Source organism: Oxyura jamaicensis, chromosome 2 (assembly GCF_011077185.1).
Source record: "Oxyura jamaicensis isolate SHBP4307 breed ruddy duck chromosome 2, BPBGC_Ojam_1.0, whole genome shotgun sequence".
Classification (NCBI taxonomy): domain Eukaryota; kingdom Metazoa; phylum Chordata; class Aves; order Anseriformes; family Anatidae; genus Oxyura; species Oxyura jamaicensis.
In genome coordinates this window covers 137,473,591-137,491,689 of record NC_048894.1, presented here as the reverse complement: position 1 = coordinate 137,491,689, position 18,099 = coordinate 137,473,591, and the positions used below count along the sequence as shown (strand labels likewise).

The window sequence follows — 18,099 nt, the reverse complement described above, 5'->3', positions numbered from 1 at the left end:
AACTTCTCCATTCCCCTCCAGTGAATTCATTCTACTAGTTCTGCTCACTTGCCTATGTTGCAGAGCAGAGCCTGGTGCAACAGACAGCTTCTGAATGAATTAGGTTTATCTAGCAGCACAGACTGACACTGCTCATTTGCACTTTCAGGAGAACATCAAGAATTTTCCAGTTACAAATGGCTGCTGTTTCTTACTGTCATGAGTAGTCTGAAGACAGATCTAGTTAATGGACAACAGATCTTTCAGAATGGCAACTATCCTCTACTTGCTACACTGTCCCTGAAGACAAAAGATCAGTATCTGTTACTGTCTGAGTTTGCAATAAACAACTTTAAAACATTTTCTGAAACACCTCATGATGTCCCCCTATAACGAGAGCACAGACAGGAACATGACAAGGAGATGAGTTTGTTGAAACTAACGTTACCGTTTTTCTAATGGCTCTCGTGGACAGCTCAAATCTTATCTTGTTTACAAGCTCAAATCTCCTTATCTTGTTTACAGCTTTTTATTGAGTTCTTAGATGCTAATTTGAGATGAAAAACTTACTTCTGTTCCTCCGTCTTTGAAGGTGTCGCTGTACGTACTGTCAGGAGTACTGCGCTGGTCATCTTTGAGATAATTTGTGTGGGGAGCAATGTTGGACACTTCGTATGGCTCAAAAATAACCCCTCGGTGCTCCTCATTTTCTCCTCTTGCATAGTGTGCTTGTGGGGTCATAAAAACAGGGGTGAACTCCTCTGCTTTTACCACAGTCACTCCAGTCCCTGTAATTGGCGTCGAGCTGCCAGACACATTTGTGTTGTATTCCCTTTTGGATGACTCCAGCGGATCTTGGTTCAAGGAAAGGTTAACAGGCACCGTCTTCAGGACTTGCACGCGGTTCTCTCCCCCGCTCAAATTGCTCTGAGCTTCCGTGGTATTGAGACAATTTCTGTGAGGCAAAACCAAAAAACGTTATGGACTGTCCTGATAAAGTAAATCTCCTCCTCAGATAGCTTAATGGTCTTAGATGGCAGGGAAGAAGATTTGTGCACTTTCTACCCATTTCAAGCCATTGCCATAACAAGTAGTACATTAACAAATACTAGGCAAACGACATTGCAAGGCAAGCAGGGAGGTCCCAAAATCTTTAATGGCTTGGGAAGGACAATTGGTAGGACTTGTTATGATAAAATTCTGCATATCTGGGGTTACTTCTGTCTTGGCTTATAATATGGATGCAAAGTCTGGTGCAACAACCTTTAGGCACAAAAGAAGCATAAAGAGTAACAAGGTATGAATCACTAACAGTAAGTAATCTGCAGAAATAGGAGGAACAGCAACATTTGTGTGCTGACATATGCTCTTTTGGGCTGTTGATGAGCCGCTACTGCTCGTGTAACTCTGGCACCGATGGTCCTCTGGAAGAACAAGCTCAGGAATCCCATTGTATCAGGGTAGATCAGTAACAAGATCGTGGGTGCAAGGTAACCCCTGCAGCATTCCCACGTCTCTACCTGCGGTTGCTGTTGAAAACAATCAGATTGTTCATAGTAGCTTCACTGACATTAAATTGTTAACCTATAAACCTTTTAGTAGGTTTCTGCTTTGTCTTCAGCCCAGGAGATCTGTTCTGACATCAGGGTTCCTCTCGCTTGGCTTTCCACCGAAAGCCAGTTTTGTCGATCACACTCAACTTTGGAATTTCTTTGGAGTTAGCAGATGTAAAGCTGTCCCTCAAAACACTTTCATGTCCTGTTCTGAAACAGTGACTTTCTACCTACTACCTATTTAAACTTTCACGCAACACAGCTAGGAAACACCATAGAGGGCAGTCCTGAATTAGCTACACTGAAATAAACCCCATGTAGCTTCTCTCCACTACAGTTTTTCATGAAAATAGCTTCCTAAATGCAAAAACTTTGTTCTTTCTCCTTAACTACACGCTTTCCCTGGTGCACAAGACTTAATGAAGACAGGAATCTGCTTCCTCTGACTCATCAAGTAACTTTTAGACTCCTGAGGGGGCCTGAAATCTGAGATGAGTAACAAAAGCTTTCCAATGGAGTAATTTTAACAGTTATTTGCATATGGATAGACATAAAGTTATGTTAAATTAAACGACATAAACCAGGCTACTGAGTCCAAGTTACTCAGACTTTGCCCTAAAAAAAATGAAAGAAAAGCAGTCAATAGCCAACTATCAATCTGATTTTACTGATCTCAGCATCAGCAAAAGAACAAAACAGAAACCATGCAACTTTCTGCTACTTTGCAAATTGCACTTTTAATAATCCTATTCTAATTTTTAATAAATTAAAAGGAGCAAACTTTGCTTCCTCAAACACTCTTCATTCTTTTATCTTTTGGAAGAAAACCATAACCCCTCAGGCTATCATAGCTTCTTCAGTTCCCAACCGATCGACACTGTTAGTATCTGGGTGTATGATTTTGAATAATACTGTACCTTTTATCTTGGTCTTCTTGGTTATCATTCACTTTGTTAACAGACAACAGCCTTTTATCTCTGGGAACCTGAGAACAACATCAGGCATGGGGTCAGGTAAATGCAACTGTCAGGTATTTGCAACTTCAGATTGCTCTACCATAAACAGCTAGAAAACTGTAAATGCATCAGTTTTGTCTAATTCACAGATGCCAGGAACTGTGTTTCTATGGGAGACTGATCGTTAACAGGAAGATAATTTTCAAACAGAAAAATGTAGAGATTGTGCTTTTTCTTAGTTCTTGGGCACACAAATCTGGAGCAAAGCTCTCTTCGACATGTCTTTATCTTTGGAATATCAAGCTAGGTCTAGATTTGACAAAATCTAAGTTTATATTCCCAACTCTCAGACACACACACTTCTACTGGATAACAATGGGAATGAAGGCATGATCCTTTGATGAGCACTACATGGAGACCCTTTTAGCTCCGAGGAAGCAGGGTTTTCAATTAAACCCCAAGAGCCAGCTGCACAGTCCTCCCGCTACAGAGCGGTCGGGAGAATGCAGAACTCGTACCAGGGGATGTTTGCGGATCCTTCTCTTCACTAGCACGGGGAGAGGTCGGGGCACCCTGGTATGTCATCACAGAACACTGACTTCTGCTTTGCTGAGTGCACCGGCAGCCACGAGATGTAAAAATGAAGTCAAATATGACCCCAATAGCCTCAAAATTGACACCGTAAGCGACTTACAGATTTGCCTTCCCACATTCTGGATTCCTGATGCCAGCATAGAAATTAAATCACCGAGGGCAAAGCTGCTGCCGTGACTGTGTTTTTCTCTTCTTGCTGAACCAGTAATTTTGGATCTAAGACTTCTACTGTTTTTAAAAGAGAAGGTATACCCACTACATCACAGCAGCTAACTCAGGATTAAAGAGCAAGAACGGACCTAAGAAGAGGCTAAAGTCTTGCTTCTTATCTCTAAATACTTTATAAGAAGTTCAGGAAAACATTTAAATTTGGAGAGAAAAACAATACTACAGTGCACTACAGTAGCCAAGGTTAACATCAGCAATATCTGCAAGACAGCAGCAGGGTCCAGAAGTGCTAGCCAGAGCCTTTGCTGCTCTTAGGGACATCCTCTCTCCTTATTAAGTGTCCTGCTGGTTAACAAAGCTCTTTCATGTATTTTAGAAGTGGGTTCCAAGCCACAGCTCACACACGTTGATTCCCATGTTAAGATCACATATTTATCCCTGAAGGAAGGTCTATGTTTAGATAAATATCAGTACCAGAAAAAGGAGAAGGAAAAAAAAAAAAAAGGGAGGGGGGTTATATTCAGCTAATTCCTATTGACTGGAAAAAACACTTCAAAAAATTACCATTACCAGGCACATCAGAACAAACGAGCCGGATGATAAATAAGGGCAATGCAAGGGAGCCTTATGCACTGGAAGTCCTCTGCACTTCCACAGTACAGCACAGAGCTGAAGTTAGGTTTTAACTTCCTCTTTGAGGGCATCAACAAGAATAATCCATTTCTCCCACTTTAAGTCAGAAGTAATTATTGAATGCTGGAAACGGCTTTGAGATTAACACCGTTTATTACATCTGAACCCTTGAGCCTCTTGCAACTGTCTGGAATGAGGAACTGATATGTTTACTGGAACACAGTTATGGGGAGGGAATGGGCTGTTCTCTGTTTTTATAAAAAAAAAAATCCAGCAGATTAATGAACTGCTAGATAGGGTATTGCTAAGACAGAAGCCAACACTCCAGATGGTCATACACATCCCGAATTTTATGAAATTAACTTCAGACTCTGGCACTGTGGTAACTGCAAAGCAGAGAACAGGATCTCTCCTCACTCTCATTGGGAAAAGTCCTTCTCTGCTGACAGCAACACACAAAAGAATGGGACACCTCTTGAAATATTATCAGTAGAGAAATAAAACAAATCATAAGGTTGGTATATGGCATTTTGCCTACAAACCCTTTTTCCTGAACACTCATTTAATGATTGTAGCAGAGACTAGGAAGAGAAGCCCATTCACTAAAAGCATTTATACTAATAAATGCCAGCAGCAGAGGTTTTTCAACTTCCATTTCCACCTCCTTATGAATTAAGAGGGGAGCTGGCATTGTTCTACTGGCTTTCAAAGATCATCTGTCCAATTCAAGCTGAGGTGGCTTCAGGAGCACTGAGGTAGTTTAAGTAAAATGAACAATTTCATATTTTAGTGTTTGGTAGGCAACACAGATTCTGTTTCCAGAGTGAGCCTAGGTTTCAGAGTGAAATTTCTGCACCCTGTAGGGCTCTCCTCCAATTTCAGCAGAAGCCCTGTTTGAACTATGAAATATATGAAAAAGAAATGTGGTATCGAAATGGTAGGTAAAGCCCTGGGCATAAAACCAGATACAAACTGAAATTGTATGTTACTGGCTGCCCTGCAAATTGAATTAGATCTGTGTCCAGCTCCATTTCTGTCCTCCACCTTTTGATTATACTGCAAACTTAGAGTGCAAGGGCTAGACCTCACTGTGAGTTTGTACACAGCCTGCTGCAATCATTGTACAAATAAAAATAACATGGGAAACTGTCAGATGAGAGATACTGCAGCCAAAGAACAAACTAAAATGTGTGGAATGAAGCAAAATGTAGACAAACCTACAGATGGACAAGGTCTCCCCTTTTCCACTCATTAAGGAATACTGCAAGTAGAGGAGCACAAATAAAAAGGGGGCTTATTCATCCAAGGTTCTTCCTAGGTAAAAGGAAGAATGCAATGCTGAAAAAGAAATAATGCTTGCATATTGATATGAAAATTTTGATATATTTTTTTTTTCCTTCCAGAACTAAATACATGAAAACAGATGCAGATAGACTTCCTAAAACAGAAAGGATGCCTGATGCAAGTACCAGAGAGAAAACAAGACATAGTGACTCCTGTCTCTGAAAAATGGCTCTTTTGATGCCTGTTAAGATTGGGCCCCTGCCAGTGCAGCAGGGTGGAATAACGATGGAGTTACCTACTTTATAATAGTCATACAACAGGCCAAGAGCAGCAGCACTGTCCTCATCACCATTTATGCTCATCATAGCCTTGGTAGCTGCTGTTAGGGGATTCTCCAAGTATGACTTCCAGGCTTCATCCTCGCTGGTGTACGCTCGTCTGGTGTTGAATGAAGTGTCATTTGGCACTAAGGCCACAAGTCGCTTGTTACTGCATAGACAGGAAGAATAAAATTGTGATCCAGCAGGGATTATTTTATTTTTAATTCACAAGGCATGTTAAAGAACATCACATAGCTACATGAAAGTCACATGATTACATCAAGCGTCCCTGCAATAAAGTTTGTGACATAAATATTTATCAGTATTAGATAACTTCAGAACTTAACCAAAAAAATTATGCATGTAGATCTTGTAATTCAAATGTATTTTTACTAATGCAGTTAGATCTATTAAAATATTTTAAAACTATTTGTAAAAAAAAAAAAAAAAAAAAAAGGAAGCAACAATACAAGAACAACTTTGCACCAGTATTTTTGCCAGATGTACACTTGATTGGGGAAAAATACATTTATCTAAAATCAGTTACAATAAGAAGACACAAATGGAAAAAAAAAATTATGCAATGCTAGTCCAGTGTTCACCTAAACTGCGTCCAGTTCTGTATTTAATAACTGGGTACATCCTATAATTGAGCTATTCTCTGCTTTTGGAATGCAATTTGTCAGCAACTTGAGACAGGTTTTGAATAGCAAGAGATATGAGCAATGGGTCCAGCATACGGAGCACAAGAAGTTAACATATTTGGGCTCAGTTCCCACTTTATCACTGACCACATGTAGTTACAGAGCCATGGCAAATATACACAAGACCATTAGTAGGTGGGATTTGCAGTGGAGCAGTTTCCTCCAGCCCAGACGTGGTACAAACTGACCAGTGCCAGTGGATATCACGAGAGGTTACTTTGCCACAGATGTGGCTGAAATTTCCAGTATAATGGAAACATAGATCAAGATAGTAGTACCTGCTTTTGTAAAATGTTTAATAATCGCAGGGATAAAAGAGCTAGAGGGAAAAAAAGTAGCAAAAGTAGCTAGGGGGAAAAAAAGTACACAAGATAGCAGGAAAACAGAGTAGGCAGGGAAACAGTTGGAGAGGTGTTGTGCTTACTGCACGTTGCAAGAACACTGGCAAGATTTACGGCTCAGGTTACAAGGATCCTGATGAAACTTTTAACACGTTACGCTGTACAAATCCCAAAGCTGCAAAGACTGTGCAGTGACTGATCACACTGCCTTCACTGGCGAGACTAGCCACACTATTCCCCGTGACTTTTGTAGGACATTTCATGCTGTCTTTCACACAAAAATTGGTTTTCAGTCTCCTCTTTATGCTCTTCTGTCCTACAGGGCCAGCACAACAAACTTGGGCTGTTGCAAGAAATTGTCATCCAAAACCCACACAGCAGAGGTGCCTGCTCGGTAAGGGCCCAGCTGAATCCACAGCCCGGACTGTGCACGTCCTCTCGGCCACGGGATGGGAACGTCTGTAGGATCCAGCCCGCAGCACACGGACTTCATGCTGAAGCCAAGCGTGTTCTCTGGCCTTTGAGGAAGAGGAGGGGGTGGTTGAGATTATCATCTCTTTACCACAAGAGCACTGTTTACAGGTTTCTTTATTTAATGAAAAACAAAATCATCTATGTGGAACATGGAGTACAGTTTGTGAACTCGGTGGGGGAAGAGGGCATTTCATTGCTTCACAAAATACACCCAACAATTTCAGTTCAGGTTATGTCTTCCTTTCATCTAAAATACTTGGATTTTTGTAAGTTTCCCTTCTCTCCTGAGGGCCTTTCTTTCTGCCTGGCCTTTTGCTACCTCTTCCAAAGATTTTTGCCACCTCTTCCAAAGACTTTTGCCCTCCTTGCATTCACATTTGTGTCATTGCAGGTTTGTTAGAACAAACAAAAGCTGAAGCACAAATTAGGAACCCGGGGAAAGACAGAGAGAACTGCTAGGCCTGCTTTCCTTTTCAATACTTTATTGTTAGCGATTCAAATCAGATTTGCAGCGGCCCCATTGTTTGTGCCAGGGGTGGCTGAGGGCCTGTTCCCGTCCTGGAATAGCCAATCCTCTCTGGCTCAGAGCTCATTTTCCATGCAAGGATTCTCCTTTCCTCAACAAAGCTCCCCTTCAGCTACACCGCCGGCATTTCAGGGCGGCGCACAAAACTCCTCGCCTTCCTGAAGTGATCTTAGCTTACCGTCGAGAGCTGTCCTTTGTTAGGCCGCTCTCTCACATCCATGTGAGCGTCATAACTGATTTATGAGGGCTACGGGCAGACAGCGAAATGCCCTTTAAAAACACCTCTTGCCAGCCACGCTGCGCTCGTCTGCAGAAATGCTGGAAGGGAGGAGCCCGCCTGGCCTGCCCTAACAGTGAAGGCAGTCCTAAAGTGATAAAAAGGTAGTGCTGGCCCTCAGGTGTCGTGTCTGATCGTGCTGGGAAGAGTTAAGGTAAAAGAGATACAGTTCCAGCACAACCAGGCCGCAAGTGAACAGTGGGGATGGCTGGGAAGCCACAGGTGCATGGACCCAGAGCCTCCCCTACATCTCCCCAGAGCGTGTTTGCGCTAAAACTCCAGTTTTCATGTTTAAAAATTAAATAATCTCCTCTGGCCAGAGACAGTCTGCAGCATAATCAACCGCCACACTCATTGTGTTTACTCTGCAAACAGCCCGAAACAATAGCACTAAGAAAAATAAAAAACTTCCTCTTGCCCCCCCCCCCCACTCCCCACCCCCCACCCTGTAATCAGCTCTGTGGGAGGTTAATGGTCAGGCCTAATTATCATGATTTAACATAGTCAATCATTTCAAAGATTATACCCAAAGCAGTGAGCCAAAACAACTGTGCTCGCTTTAGGAAAACTCCTCTATTAATTAAGGTCGTTTGGGTGGGACAGAGGGTGTCCCTTGGGAACTGAGGCGGCTGTGGGCACACGCGTCCCCTCTCCTTTTCCTGAACATCATGGAAATGTGACAGAGAGGCAGTGGCTCCTAAAAGATCAAGCCCACCCTAAGCAAAGGAGACAAATATTTTACATTTTTTAGTATCTCCTTCAGTGGGGATAGTAGGGCCAGCAATAGCAGGAGATACCCCATCTAGCCCCAGGTGCATCTTCCAGAAGAGCCCAAGGCTTCAGCACAAGCCTTGGGTGGAGAACAAGCCCAACCCCGACTGTGCCTGCTGCTGATGGGACTAGCCCACTGCTCGTCCTCATCTTCCTTTTCCTCCTCCTCCTCGCCACAGCCGGGACATGCACTAACCTTCAAAGCCAGGAGAGGCATGCCTACACACGCCGAGATCACGCCACTGTTGTACGGTGTAGATACAGCTTAACAAGTGGGGATACTCGGCAGGGAAAAGCTGCAGATTTCCTTTCAAGCTATCCAATGAGCTCCTAATGAATGCCAAATATTTTTCTCTTGTTTTACGTTAAACAGTAGTAGGTGGTTATGTGTCTTAGTTTATAGGTGTGTAAGGATGAAGGCATTTTCTGAGGTATGGCCTAGCTTAGGGGCTAGATTCCCTGACACCTGAGTGTTTGTAACAAGACCAGACTTTACATGGCCTTTGTTTTAAAAAATCATTTTTCCTCCACCTATTCAGTAGAGATTTTCTTGTTTGTACCAGCCTTGCATGATTTGTGTGCTTTGCTCCTAAGAGAAGTATCTACGATTTCCAGAATTATACCAGTGATCTCTGCATCTGACAAACTGATACTGCTGAATTTAAGAAAACATATTACTGAATTTTATAAAACCAGATACTACAAATGTAGTGTATAAATAGAGATGTTCACCAATGTACTCACTGTTTCATTTCAGTTCCTGTAGTAAAGCAACACAGGTTGGACAGGCAGGTTGGACAGGACTCAACCATCTTAATGTCAATAAATGAAGTGAATGGAAAGGGCTGGCCTTACAAGTCCTTCAGATATGAGATAATGAACTTTCACCAGCTAGCACTTGGGGCTACAAAATCCTACTGTGGACAAATTCTCACACAACTTCATGCAATTTGTGAACTAACTTGCACAGAACCATAAATGTCCATTAAGGCATTCATGAAAAGTGGTGAAAGAAGGAAGCTTTGGGATCAGAGTTTGTTTTTCATTCAGAAAAGATTTCCTGCCTTCGAGTCTCTCCGACCATTTAGGTGCTACTGAGATTTCCACTGGATTTGGAAAGTTCATGCAGCCTCTTAAATTTGCCACTGAATTCAAAGTATGCAGATGCAGCTGTGCTGCAGAGGGTACAACCCACTGATTGAACATAAACCACAGAATATCCTGAAACACCCAAAAATAGAAACCCCATTGATCCTGGCTGGAGTAAGAACAGGTTTGATGTCTCTCTCTCTCCCTTCCCACTACTAAGTGCTGGTGCAAAGAGAGCTGTGGGTGTGGAGACAAAAATACCTTTAACTCGAGTGCATGGATGGACCCAGACACGATATGCCTGGAGGAACTGTGCAGTCAGTCACCCTGCTCTCCTCTACCATATGCTCAGCCTCGCAGGCCGTTCCAGCTGGTGTTTGTGGGGAACGAAGTCTACTCCTGCATGCCCCCAGCTTTTGCCTTGCCTGGGAAATTCACCCCTGAAACACAGAGCAGACTTGCCAAGCTGGGCACCATTTCCTGGGGTCTGACTGCTTGTTAGGACATTGCATTTGTTCTTTTAACAAATTTTAAAGAAAAAAAATAATAAAGAATTGAGGTACTCCTCTACAGGCTTCTTCATCTGCTGAGTAAGACACGAGGGCATCCCCTCCCTGTGCAGGCGAGGTGCTGGACAGGAGCTCACCAGGTACAGTGCGCAGGGCAGTAAGGGACTGGGAGAAAGCCCAGTTTGCAGGTTTTGGCCCAGGCCTGAGCCTGCCTTATTCTTACTCCTGCGAGACCAGAGCAGCAGGCACACATGTGCAGCACCCTCTTCGAACTGTTGTTTCAGGAGCAGAGGCACGAGGCTTTGGTCCACACAACTATTATAAAGCACACACATTGTAGCGCCAATCAAGTAACTGGAAAAGGCAAGACAGACTCACGTTGTCCTGGCTCCCAGCCCAGCACGCCAAGGCCATGGAATATTTATCAGAAACTCACTTTTTGTTGGCTGATAAGAAAGCACACAGGGCAACTGTCTCCAGTCTAGAAACCCTGGGAGAAACACAAGTTGTACGAGACACTAGCCAAAGGGACTCTGCTTGCATCCTGGGTTTCCCATCCCTTCAACGTCCAGCTCAGAGACCTGGCTGCAGGATGCTGTGACCCAGGGTGCTACGGGAAGGAAACCTGCCTGCTTAGCTTTCCTCCTGTGCAAAGAAGTGAACAATTTCAATGGCACCTGTGTTTCGTTGGCTATGACAAAAGGGACCATGCTCCAGCCACAGCCAAGTGCTGGAAAAGGCTCCCACTTCAGTTGCGACGCAGCCAAGGAGGGCAGAGTGTGATCAGTCACCAGTAAGTGTTTCAATAGCTCTAAAGCCCTTTCTAAGTTTAGTTTACACTTGCACAACTCTCAGGGCAGCTATGAGGCTGCTATAAAGCAGATTTATAACAGATGTTCATACAATCTGTCTTACAGCTGATGTACATACATATGAATCCATGGGCACAGATTTAAGTACCATTTAAAAATCAGCTAAAGGACAGATCCCATAGAAGCTTTATAAGTTAAACTTTAGATCACAGACCATAAATTTCTGTTTGTGCTCGTTATAGAAAGAAGTGTAAATCCTAGCCCTAATCCTCCTGGTGCTGGAAAGTGATATCCAAAGGTTAGCCCCAATTTACTACCCTCAGCGTACTGCTCTTCCTAGACATTAAGTTAAAAAAAAAATACACCATTGTCTCACTGCAAGTTTTATTTGGTTTAAAAAAAAAGTTTTGACTCCTCAGAATTTATTGCCAAAGTTGTAATTAAAAAGTCAGCAACATTTTTGTTCCAATTAGACAGCTGTGTTCTGTTAAAACTCCAAAGGAACGTGAATGCTTAATGAACAGGAAAATTATGGCCCGTGCATCTTGGTATTTTTATCTTTCATAGCCGACAATCCCATCTTCCCCAGAAGCATGAACAGGTCTCCAAAATGCACTTAGTCCAATCCAGTGGGCATATAAATACACAAACGACTTGGAAGTGAAGGAAAAATCAAAGCATTTAGACAACCAGGAAAGCATGATATGATGTCCTCTGGCCCAGCCAGCTGCCCATAGCAAGGAAAAAATTCCCATTAAAGAGGCCGAGTAATTTTGCCTACTAATGAAGGCAGGTTTGAGACTCTCGCAATTTTGGGGCAATTATTTTTTTTCTGAGTGCAAGACAAATCCAAGCAAGATCAAACATGTTAAATGATTAAAAGAAATTATTCTACCTTTACAAAACACTCCGAGAGGAAGTAAAATACATTGAGAGCATGAACGGAATGGCAAAACAGACTAGTTCAACAATTACATGTGTACTAGAAGTTTTATTTGTTTTTACTCAGACCCAAAATAACTTAACCATGTAATAGTGATTAACAAGATTAAAATAAATTGGTGATTCATTAACATTGACAAAAATATTATTAAGCACGTCAAAGTGGAGGTACAAAAAAGAGCTCTGCAACAAAGACTAGTAAATGCCTACTAAGGACTATCACAAGCAGGCAATTACTCATCTCCAGGCAGACTTTATACCTGTGATTTCAGAGACTCTTTTGTTTGACTCTTACTTAAATATTATTTCTACCAGACAATCATTTTTATTACTGCACTAAGCCTGTTGCCTTTTTTTTTTTTTAAGTCAAGCAGAGAACAATCTCTCTCTCTCAAAAAGAAAAAAAAAAAAAAAGCAAAAAGGCAGGTTTCAGCATATATGTAGGAGAAACAGTGACATCTCCTCAAAAAAGGAAGACTCTGTGGAGCTCATGACCCTACAGCTAACGGACTTGCTCCAAACTAGCAGTTACTGAGCAGCTTCAGATCAGGCCATGCTCTGGTTTGCTCAAAAGCGTACTTCCAGCACACACAGCACCCAAAGTTGTTTTAGCTGCCTTGAAGCGGCAGCAGTGGGCTTTAAAATTAAGAACAGGTCATGACAAAGCTTCCTCGGCCTGCCGCAGGTTAACCTGCCCGTTGACCCTGCAGCCCTGGCTCATTCATTACTCCCATGCAGGTTAATGGGAATGGAAGCGGTGCTGCACTAATAGCAGGTCGCTGGGTTTTCAGAATACAAAACGTTTTACATGGGCAGGAGAAAAGCAAGTATTTCATGACTGAGCAATCCTGGGAGTCAAGATTGCCCACAACACCAAAGAAAAAAGAGCAGAAAAGCAAAAGCATACTTTACAGAACTAAAATATAGGAATATTAAAGATGCCACTATCTCAAGCTATTAGGAAAAGTAACGAATCCACGGATATGTGTAATCTTCAAGGCTGGAGACGTTTTTAACTTACAGGTATGTTGCAATATTTGATTTCTTCACAGTTCGCATGCACTTAATGTGGTTTCATTGGTTAAATATTTCATAAGCAACAGCTCTCTTCTTTACAAAGTTAGTGCTATTAAAGAACAGGACAGTGTCCCTGTATACTAGGCATCTGAACTAATTAGTCTTTTTCTTTCAATTAGCTACTACTGTCCCAATCACTGATTAGAAAGCTAATGAAGATTCATCCCATGATGAATTCCTAATCAGCATTTTAAAATGCTATTTAGTGTGCATGTGTGTGCATAAAAAAAAAAAAAAAGGCAACTTAATGGGCTGCTCCATAATTACATTAGAAAAAACTTATGGAAACTATCATGGTCTGCACTGGATTAGTATTTGTGAAACTTTTTGACAAAAAAATCAAAAAATGTCAGTTAGTATAATAATATCATTTCCCCTTCATGTGTCCCTGCAAAACAAGCATGATGTCTTTACTCTTCCTTCACAAGGAGGAGCTTATGTGATCACTGCAAGCAGGTAAGTGACCTGGCAAAAAACCCTCCCTCCTGTTCTGCTTTGATCTTCGGTCTGGTCTCACCACTAGAGACACACCGGTGCTACAGCAAGACGTAACCATTTCATACCCTTACTCCACTCAGTTAAGCTGGCTGTTGCAAGTTCTGTGAGGTTCTGCGTGCTGACTTTCCACCTTCCTTGTACAGAGATTGACGTTTTCTGGTGAATATCTACGAGAGCAGGTTTGACACCTGAAAAGTGCAAGCACTAAACACCTCTAATTCCCGTTGCTCCATTCATTCCTGGATGTGTAACACTGGAAAACTCATCTCAATGGACTGTCTATCCAGACCCTCAGCAGTGGAAAAACAAATAAATAAATAAATAGTAGAGCAGTCTGCAACCTAATTGCCATTCCCCATCAGTTGGTGGGAACAGGTTTGGCCCTCAAAGGAAGAATTAAGTATAATTCACAGAATCGCACTGTAAACCATAAATGCCCTTTGCTGTTGGAGTACTGGACGCTTGAGCTAAATCTTATGAAGGCAGCAACTACATGTACACATCCAGGGAGAAATACGAAACCAGGGCCGAATTACCCTGTGAAGAGTCCAAGATGGACTTCAGCCACAGGCAAGCTGGATGGGAACATGCCTCCGCTGACACACGGGAGCAGGTCTGAACCCATTCCCACATCCAGGCTTGCTCTCCCCTCAGTTATTTACCCACACGGACGTGCTCGGTGCCCTCCTTAATGTGGTCAGCCTGAGCACGCCCCGGCCCCGTCTGCCCGGTGTCCTCAGCCGCTCTCATGCGTACGGAGGTGGTTGGAGCCTGCCCGGCCAAGCGGCAGCTCCCCGTCACACTGCTGGCCAGCCAGGGCCATGGGGATCGGCTCAGGCCTGCCACCGGGCCCGTTCCTCACGCTTCAGCCCCAGTCCGTGTGGGACTCACAACTTACACAACAGTGGGAGCGTGGGGACAGTTGTGTCACGTCCCACAGGCCATGGTGGTGGTACAACTGCTGCTCCTCCTTCACGGGGCTGGTGGCAACCTCTAACGCCTTGTTCAGACTCACAAGTATCGAGGTCACCAATTAGCTTTACTAGCCATGAATCTGGAGCTGTGCGGTGATAAATTATTCATACAGACTACAGTCAGGGCACCTTTCCGGCCTACATCTTTGGACAGCATGATGAACCCAGACAAGGAAAAATGGACGCCAAAAATAACCTCCAAGGGGAGGCCAGGCTACGCTCAGCCCCACACTTCTCTTACCCAGTCCTCCGGAGGCACAAACAGCTCTATTGACACAACTGAGGGGGTGGAAGGGAGGCAGGAACAAGTGGCCACGGCCTGCTGAGGTCGGTGCTACCTCTGAAAAATGCACGTGAAATCATGTCTTATCTCTTCTGGCCGATAGGAGCTTGTGGAAGAAAGCAGGCAAGACCCAACTTAAGCACAAAAACTAAAGGCAAAGACAGGGAGATACGCAGAGTGTCTTAGGGATAATCTCCCCTTCCAAGCTCCTCACTTTGCATAAGAATCAAAGGACTTCATCTTTAGCATTTTCACCTCATGGACGGCCTTCCTCACTCAAAGGTGATGGCCCAGGTAGCACCCAAAGCAGCCCCTCCGTGCTTCCAGCACCCCCCCTGCTGCTTACTTGTCTACATCAGCACTTTGCTAGCACAAGTCCCTCAAAAACATGTCCAATGACACTGACAAATTAACTGACCTCGAAATAATGAGCTTCCCTTCCCAGTCCTGCCTGTAGGGAAGGTTTGTTTTTAAGTAAAAAGAAGACCACGTGGGGGAGAATAATTTTGTACTCCCTGGATTAGGTTTTCATTGGATAGAATTAGAGCCTTAAAAAAAAGAAAAAGCCTTCCCATGCAACCCCCTAATCTAATTTCTCATTCCATCTTTTCTGAAAACAAATGTATTTGTCTTCTCACATTACACTTGTGTATACAGAGCCCAGGGGATTTACTTTTGACTTCCTTTTCAAACTCTTACCTACCCCCTCTGGATTTTCTAAACACCTCCGACCAGAAGCAGATCACAGGCGTACCTGCAGCAGGGGAATTACTACTACTTGAGGGTACTGCGTGCTCTGCAGTGCTCTCCTCTCCCTCAGTGATAACACCAGCAGCACCACACGGAGCAGGGACAAAGGGCATTAATGCCCCTGTCTCTGCAGCTTACCCCTATGCCTTACGGTGAAAGGAAGGATGGTCCCATGGCTTAATAGCATCCAAAACCCAGAAGAGAAGCACTTTTGCCCAAGTTCCTATAGCCTTACATAGAAGATAGGTTTCCAACCGCACTATTTCTCTACTTCAAAGCTGGCCGTGGTACAAAGTTGCTACCTTCCCCCCCCAAATTCCCCTCTCGCTCCCAGTAACTGTGCTCGGTGTGCTGTGGCCCTTATGAGCCATGGGGCAGGCATGCCTGGCCGGGGAGCACCTCGTGGGCCCCTTTCTCCTTCTGGCGTAGCTTTTGGATGCGCTCACTGAGGGCTGCTCGCCCCTCGGGTCTTTCAGAGTTAACCTGGCTCCCCTCCCAGCTCAATGACTGCTCTTTCCGCTGCTCCTCCCCGCCTCGCCAGCATCCCTCGGGGCTCTCTCCTCATTCCCTTCCTCGCACTTGAATCACGGGCCGATGGCGCTTATTGGGCCTCCTGAGGCACTGGTGCCCATTCCCACAGAGCCGGGAACAAAGCGAGGGCTGGGAGCTCCGCTCCTGCCACAATCACCTTAATTTCACGGACGTTGCTTATCGGGCCTCCCGTGGCACTGGTTCCTGCTCCCATCGCCACTGAGATGGGAACAAAGTGAGGGCTGGGAGCTCGATTCCTACCACAATCACTTTTATTTCACATCGGTAGCTACCACCATCAGATGAAGTTTGAAAAGGCCAGGAGTCGTATTTTTTTTTAATTTTTCTCCTCTGAAAGCTTCTCCTCCCTTCGTGTCCCTACCAGGGCCCTCAACGCCGGCTTTTTCTCTTGCCGGACAACCTCCTTCTTGACAGGCGGGTTGTCACCGAGCCTCTCTGTCCTTCTCCCGGGTCACCATCCCAGGCGCCAGGGCAGGCTCCTCCTCTCCACCTCCTTCTCCACAAAGGGCCCGGGGGAGCACAGCGGGGCCGGCTCCCGGCCCAGCAGCGGGGCGAGGCCGCCCTTCCCGGCTCGGGGGGCACGAAGCGGCCATGCCCGCCGTCCCCCCGCAGCCTGCCCTCCCGCAGCCCGCCCTCCATCTTCCTCGCCCCGCTGCCGCCCCGCAGCCCGGGCACCCAAGATGGCCCTGGCGGCCCCGCTGGGCGGGCTGCGGCCGCATTCCTGCGCCTGCTGCCAGGCCTCCGGGGCGCCTCCCCGGGCACAGCCACCGGCTTCTCCCCCGGGGCGTGAAAAAATAAAATAAAATAAAATAAATAAAGGAAAAAAATGGTGAATTTGGGGGTCTTCCGCACCGAGCGCTGCGTGAACCCGAGGGCGGCCGGGGGAAGGAGGCGGCTGGCCGTAGCTCGGTGTCGCCGTGTGCCGGGCTCGGCGCTTTTTGGTAGCCCCGACGGGAGGAAGGAGAAGAAGAGGAGGGAGAGGAGGAGGAGGACGAGGAAGGTCGCGGCGAAGCAGGGCCGCGGGGCCTTCCCCACGCCGTCGGGGCGGCCCGGGGGGGCGCTCGCAGCTCGAGGCGGGCGGTGGGGAAGCCCCAAAAACTACTGAAAAAAAAAATCTAAAGTAAAGGAATAAAGCCCGAAGGGGCTCCCCGGAGGGGGAGGAGGGGAGGGGGGCAGCCAGCCGCGGCTCGCTGCCGGCCCGTGCCTGCGGCGGGGCAGGAGGGCACGGGGCGGCCGCGGCGAGCGGCGGGGCGCAGCGCGCCTGCTGCCATCACTTACTTGTCCGTCTCTTGTGACATGTTTGATCCAATGAACTCGCTCCCCTTTTCCTCGGTCTCCCCGGTGGAACTGGACTTTCAGGTCTGTGCAGGTAAAGGCGTGTGCGGCGTGTGAACGCACCGGGACGGCAGAACCAGAGCTACTGGTAATTCTGCTTTTTTTTTTTTTTTTTTTTTGGAAAAGGTTGCTTTGCTCCCCCCCTAGCCTGGCCCGGCTCGGCCCGGCTGGGCTGGGCTGGCAGCCGAGGCAGGACCGGCGGAGCGAGCGCGCCCCCCCCCCCCCCCCCCCCCCCCCCCCCCCCCCCCCCCCCCCCCCCCCCCCGGGGGGGGGCGGCCCGGGCGGGGGGCCCCCGGGAACTTGGCCGAGCGGCGCCGGGCTGCGGGGTAAAGGCGCGGGGCCGGGGGGGGCGAGCCGCGAGCTGATTGGGCGGGGCGGCCGGGCAGGTGCGCTGCCATTGGCGGAGGCGCGCCCAGGTAAAGGTGCCGCCGCGCGCCAGGTAGCGCGCCTCGCGCCGCCGGGCAGCCGCGGAGGGGAGCGGGAGGGAGGGAGGGAGGGAGGGAAGATGGCGGCGCTGAGGCGGCGGCGGGCAGGAGGGAAGGCGGCGGCGGTGGCGGCGGCCGTCGGAGGGGCGAGGCGGCCGTCGGGGCTCCCTCACGAGGCGGCCGCCCCCGCCCTGCCGCTTCACGCGGCGCTGGGACTCGCAGCGCCGCCCCGCCGCTCGGTGTTCTCGTCGGGTTGGGTTTTTGTTTGTTTTT

At 46.4% G+C, this 18,099-nt stretch overlaps 1 protein-coding gene across 2 annotated transcripts in view; it reads right to left on the bottom strand.

Moving 5' to 3' along the window:
* Nucleotides 1-17,539, bottom strand: part of GRHL2 (grainyhead like transcription factor 2) — a 63,791-nt gene extending 46,252 nt beyond the window's left edge. For both annotated transcript variants that reach the window (XM_035319040.1, XM_035319041.1), the window contains exons 1-4: nt 17,345-17,539; nt 5,467-5,656; nt 2,450-2,517; nt 550-934 (exon numbers count right to left, since the gene is read on the bottom strand). In XM_035319040.1, coding sequence (XP_035174931.1) covers nt 550-934; nt 2,450-2,517; nt 5,467-5,656; nt 17,345-17,364 — 663 coding nt within the window. In that variant the 5' untranslated portion in view covers nt 17,365-17,539. The remainder of the gene's footprint in view (nt 1-549; nt 935-2,449; nt 2,518-5,466; nt 5,657-17,344) is intronic.
* Nucleotides 17,540-18,099: the final 560 nt, after the last annotated feature.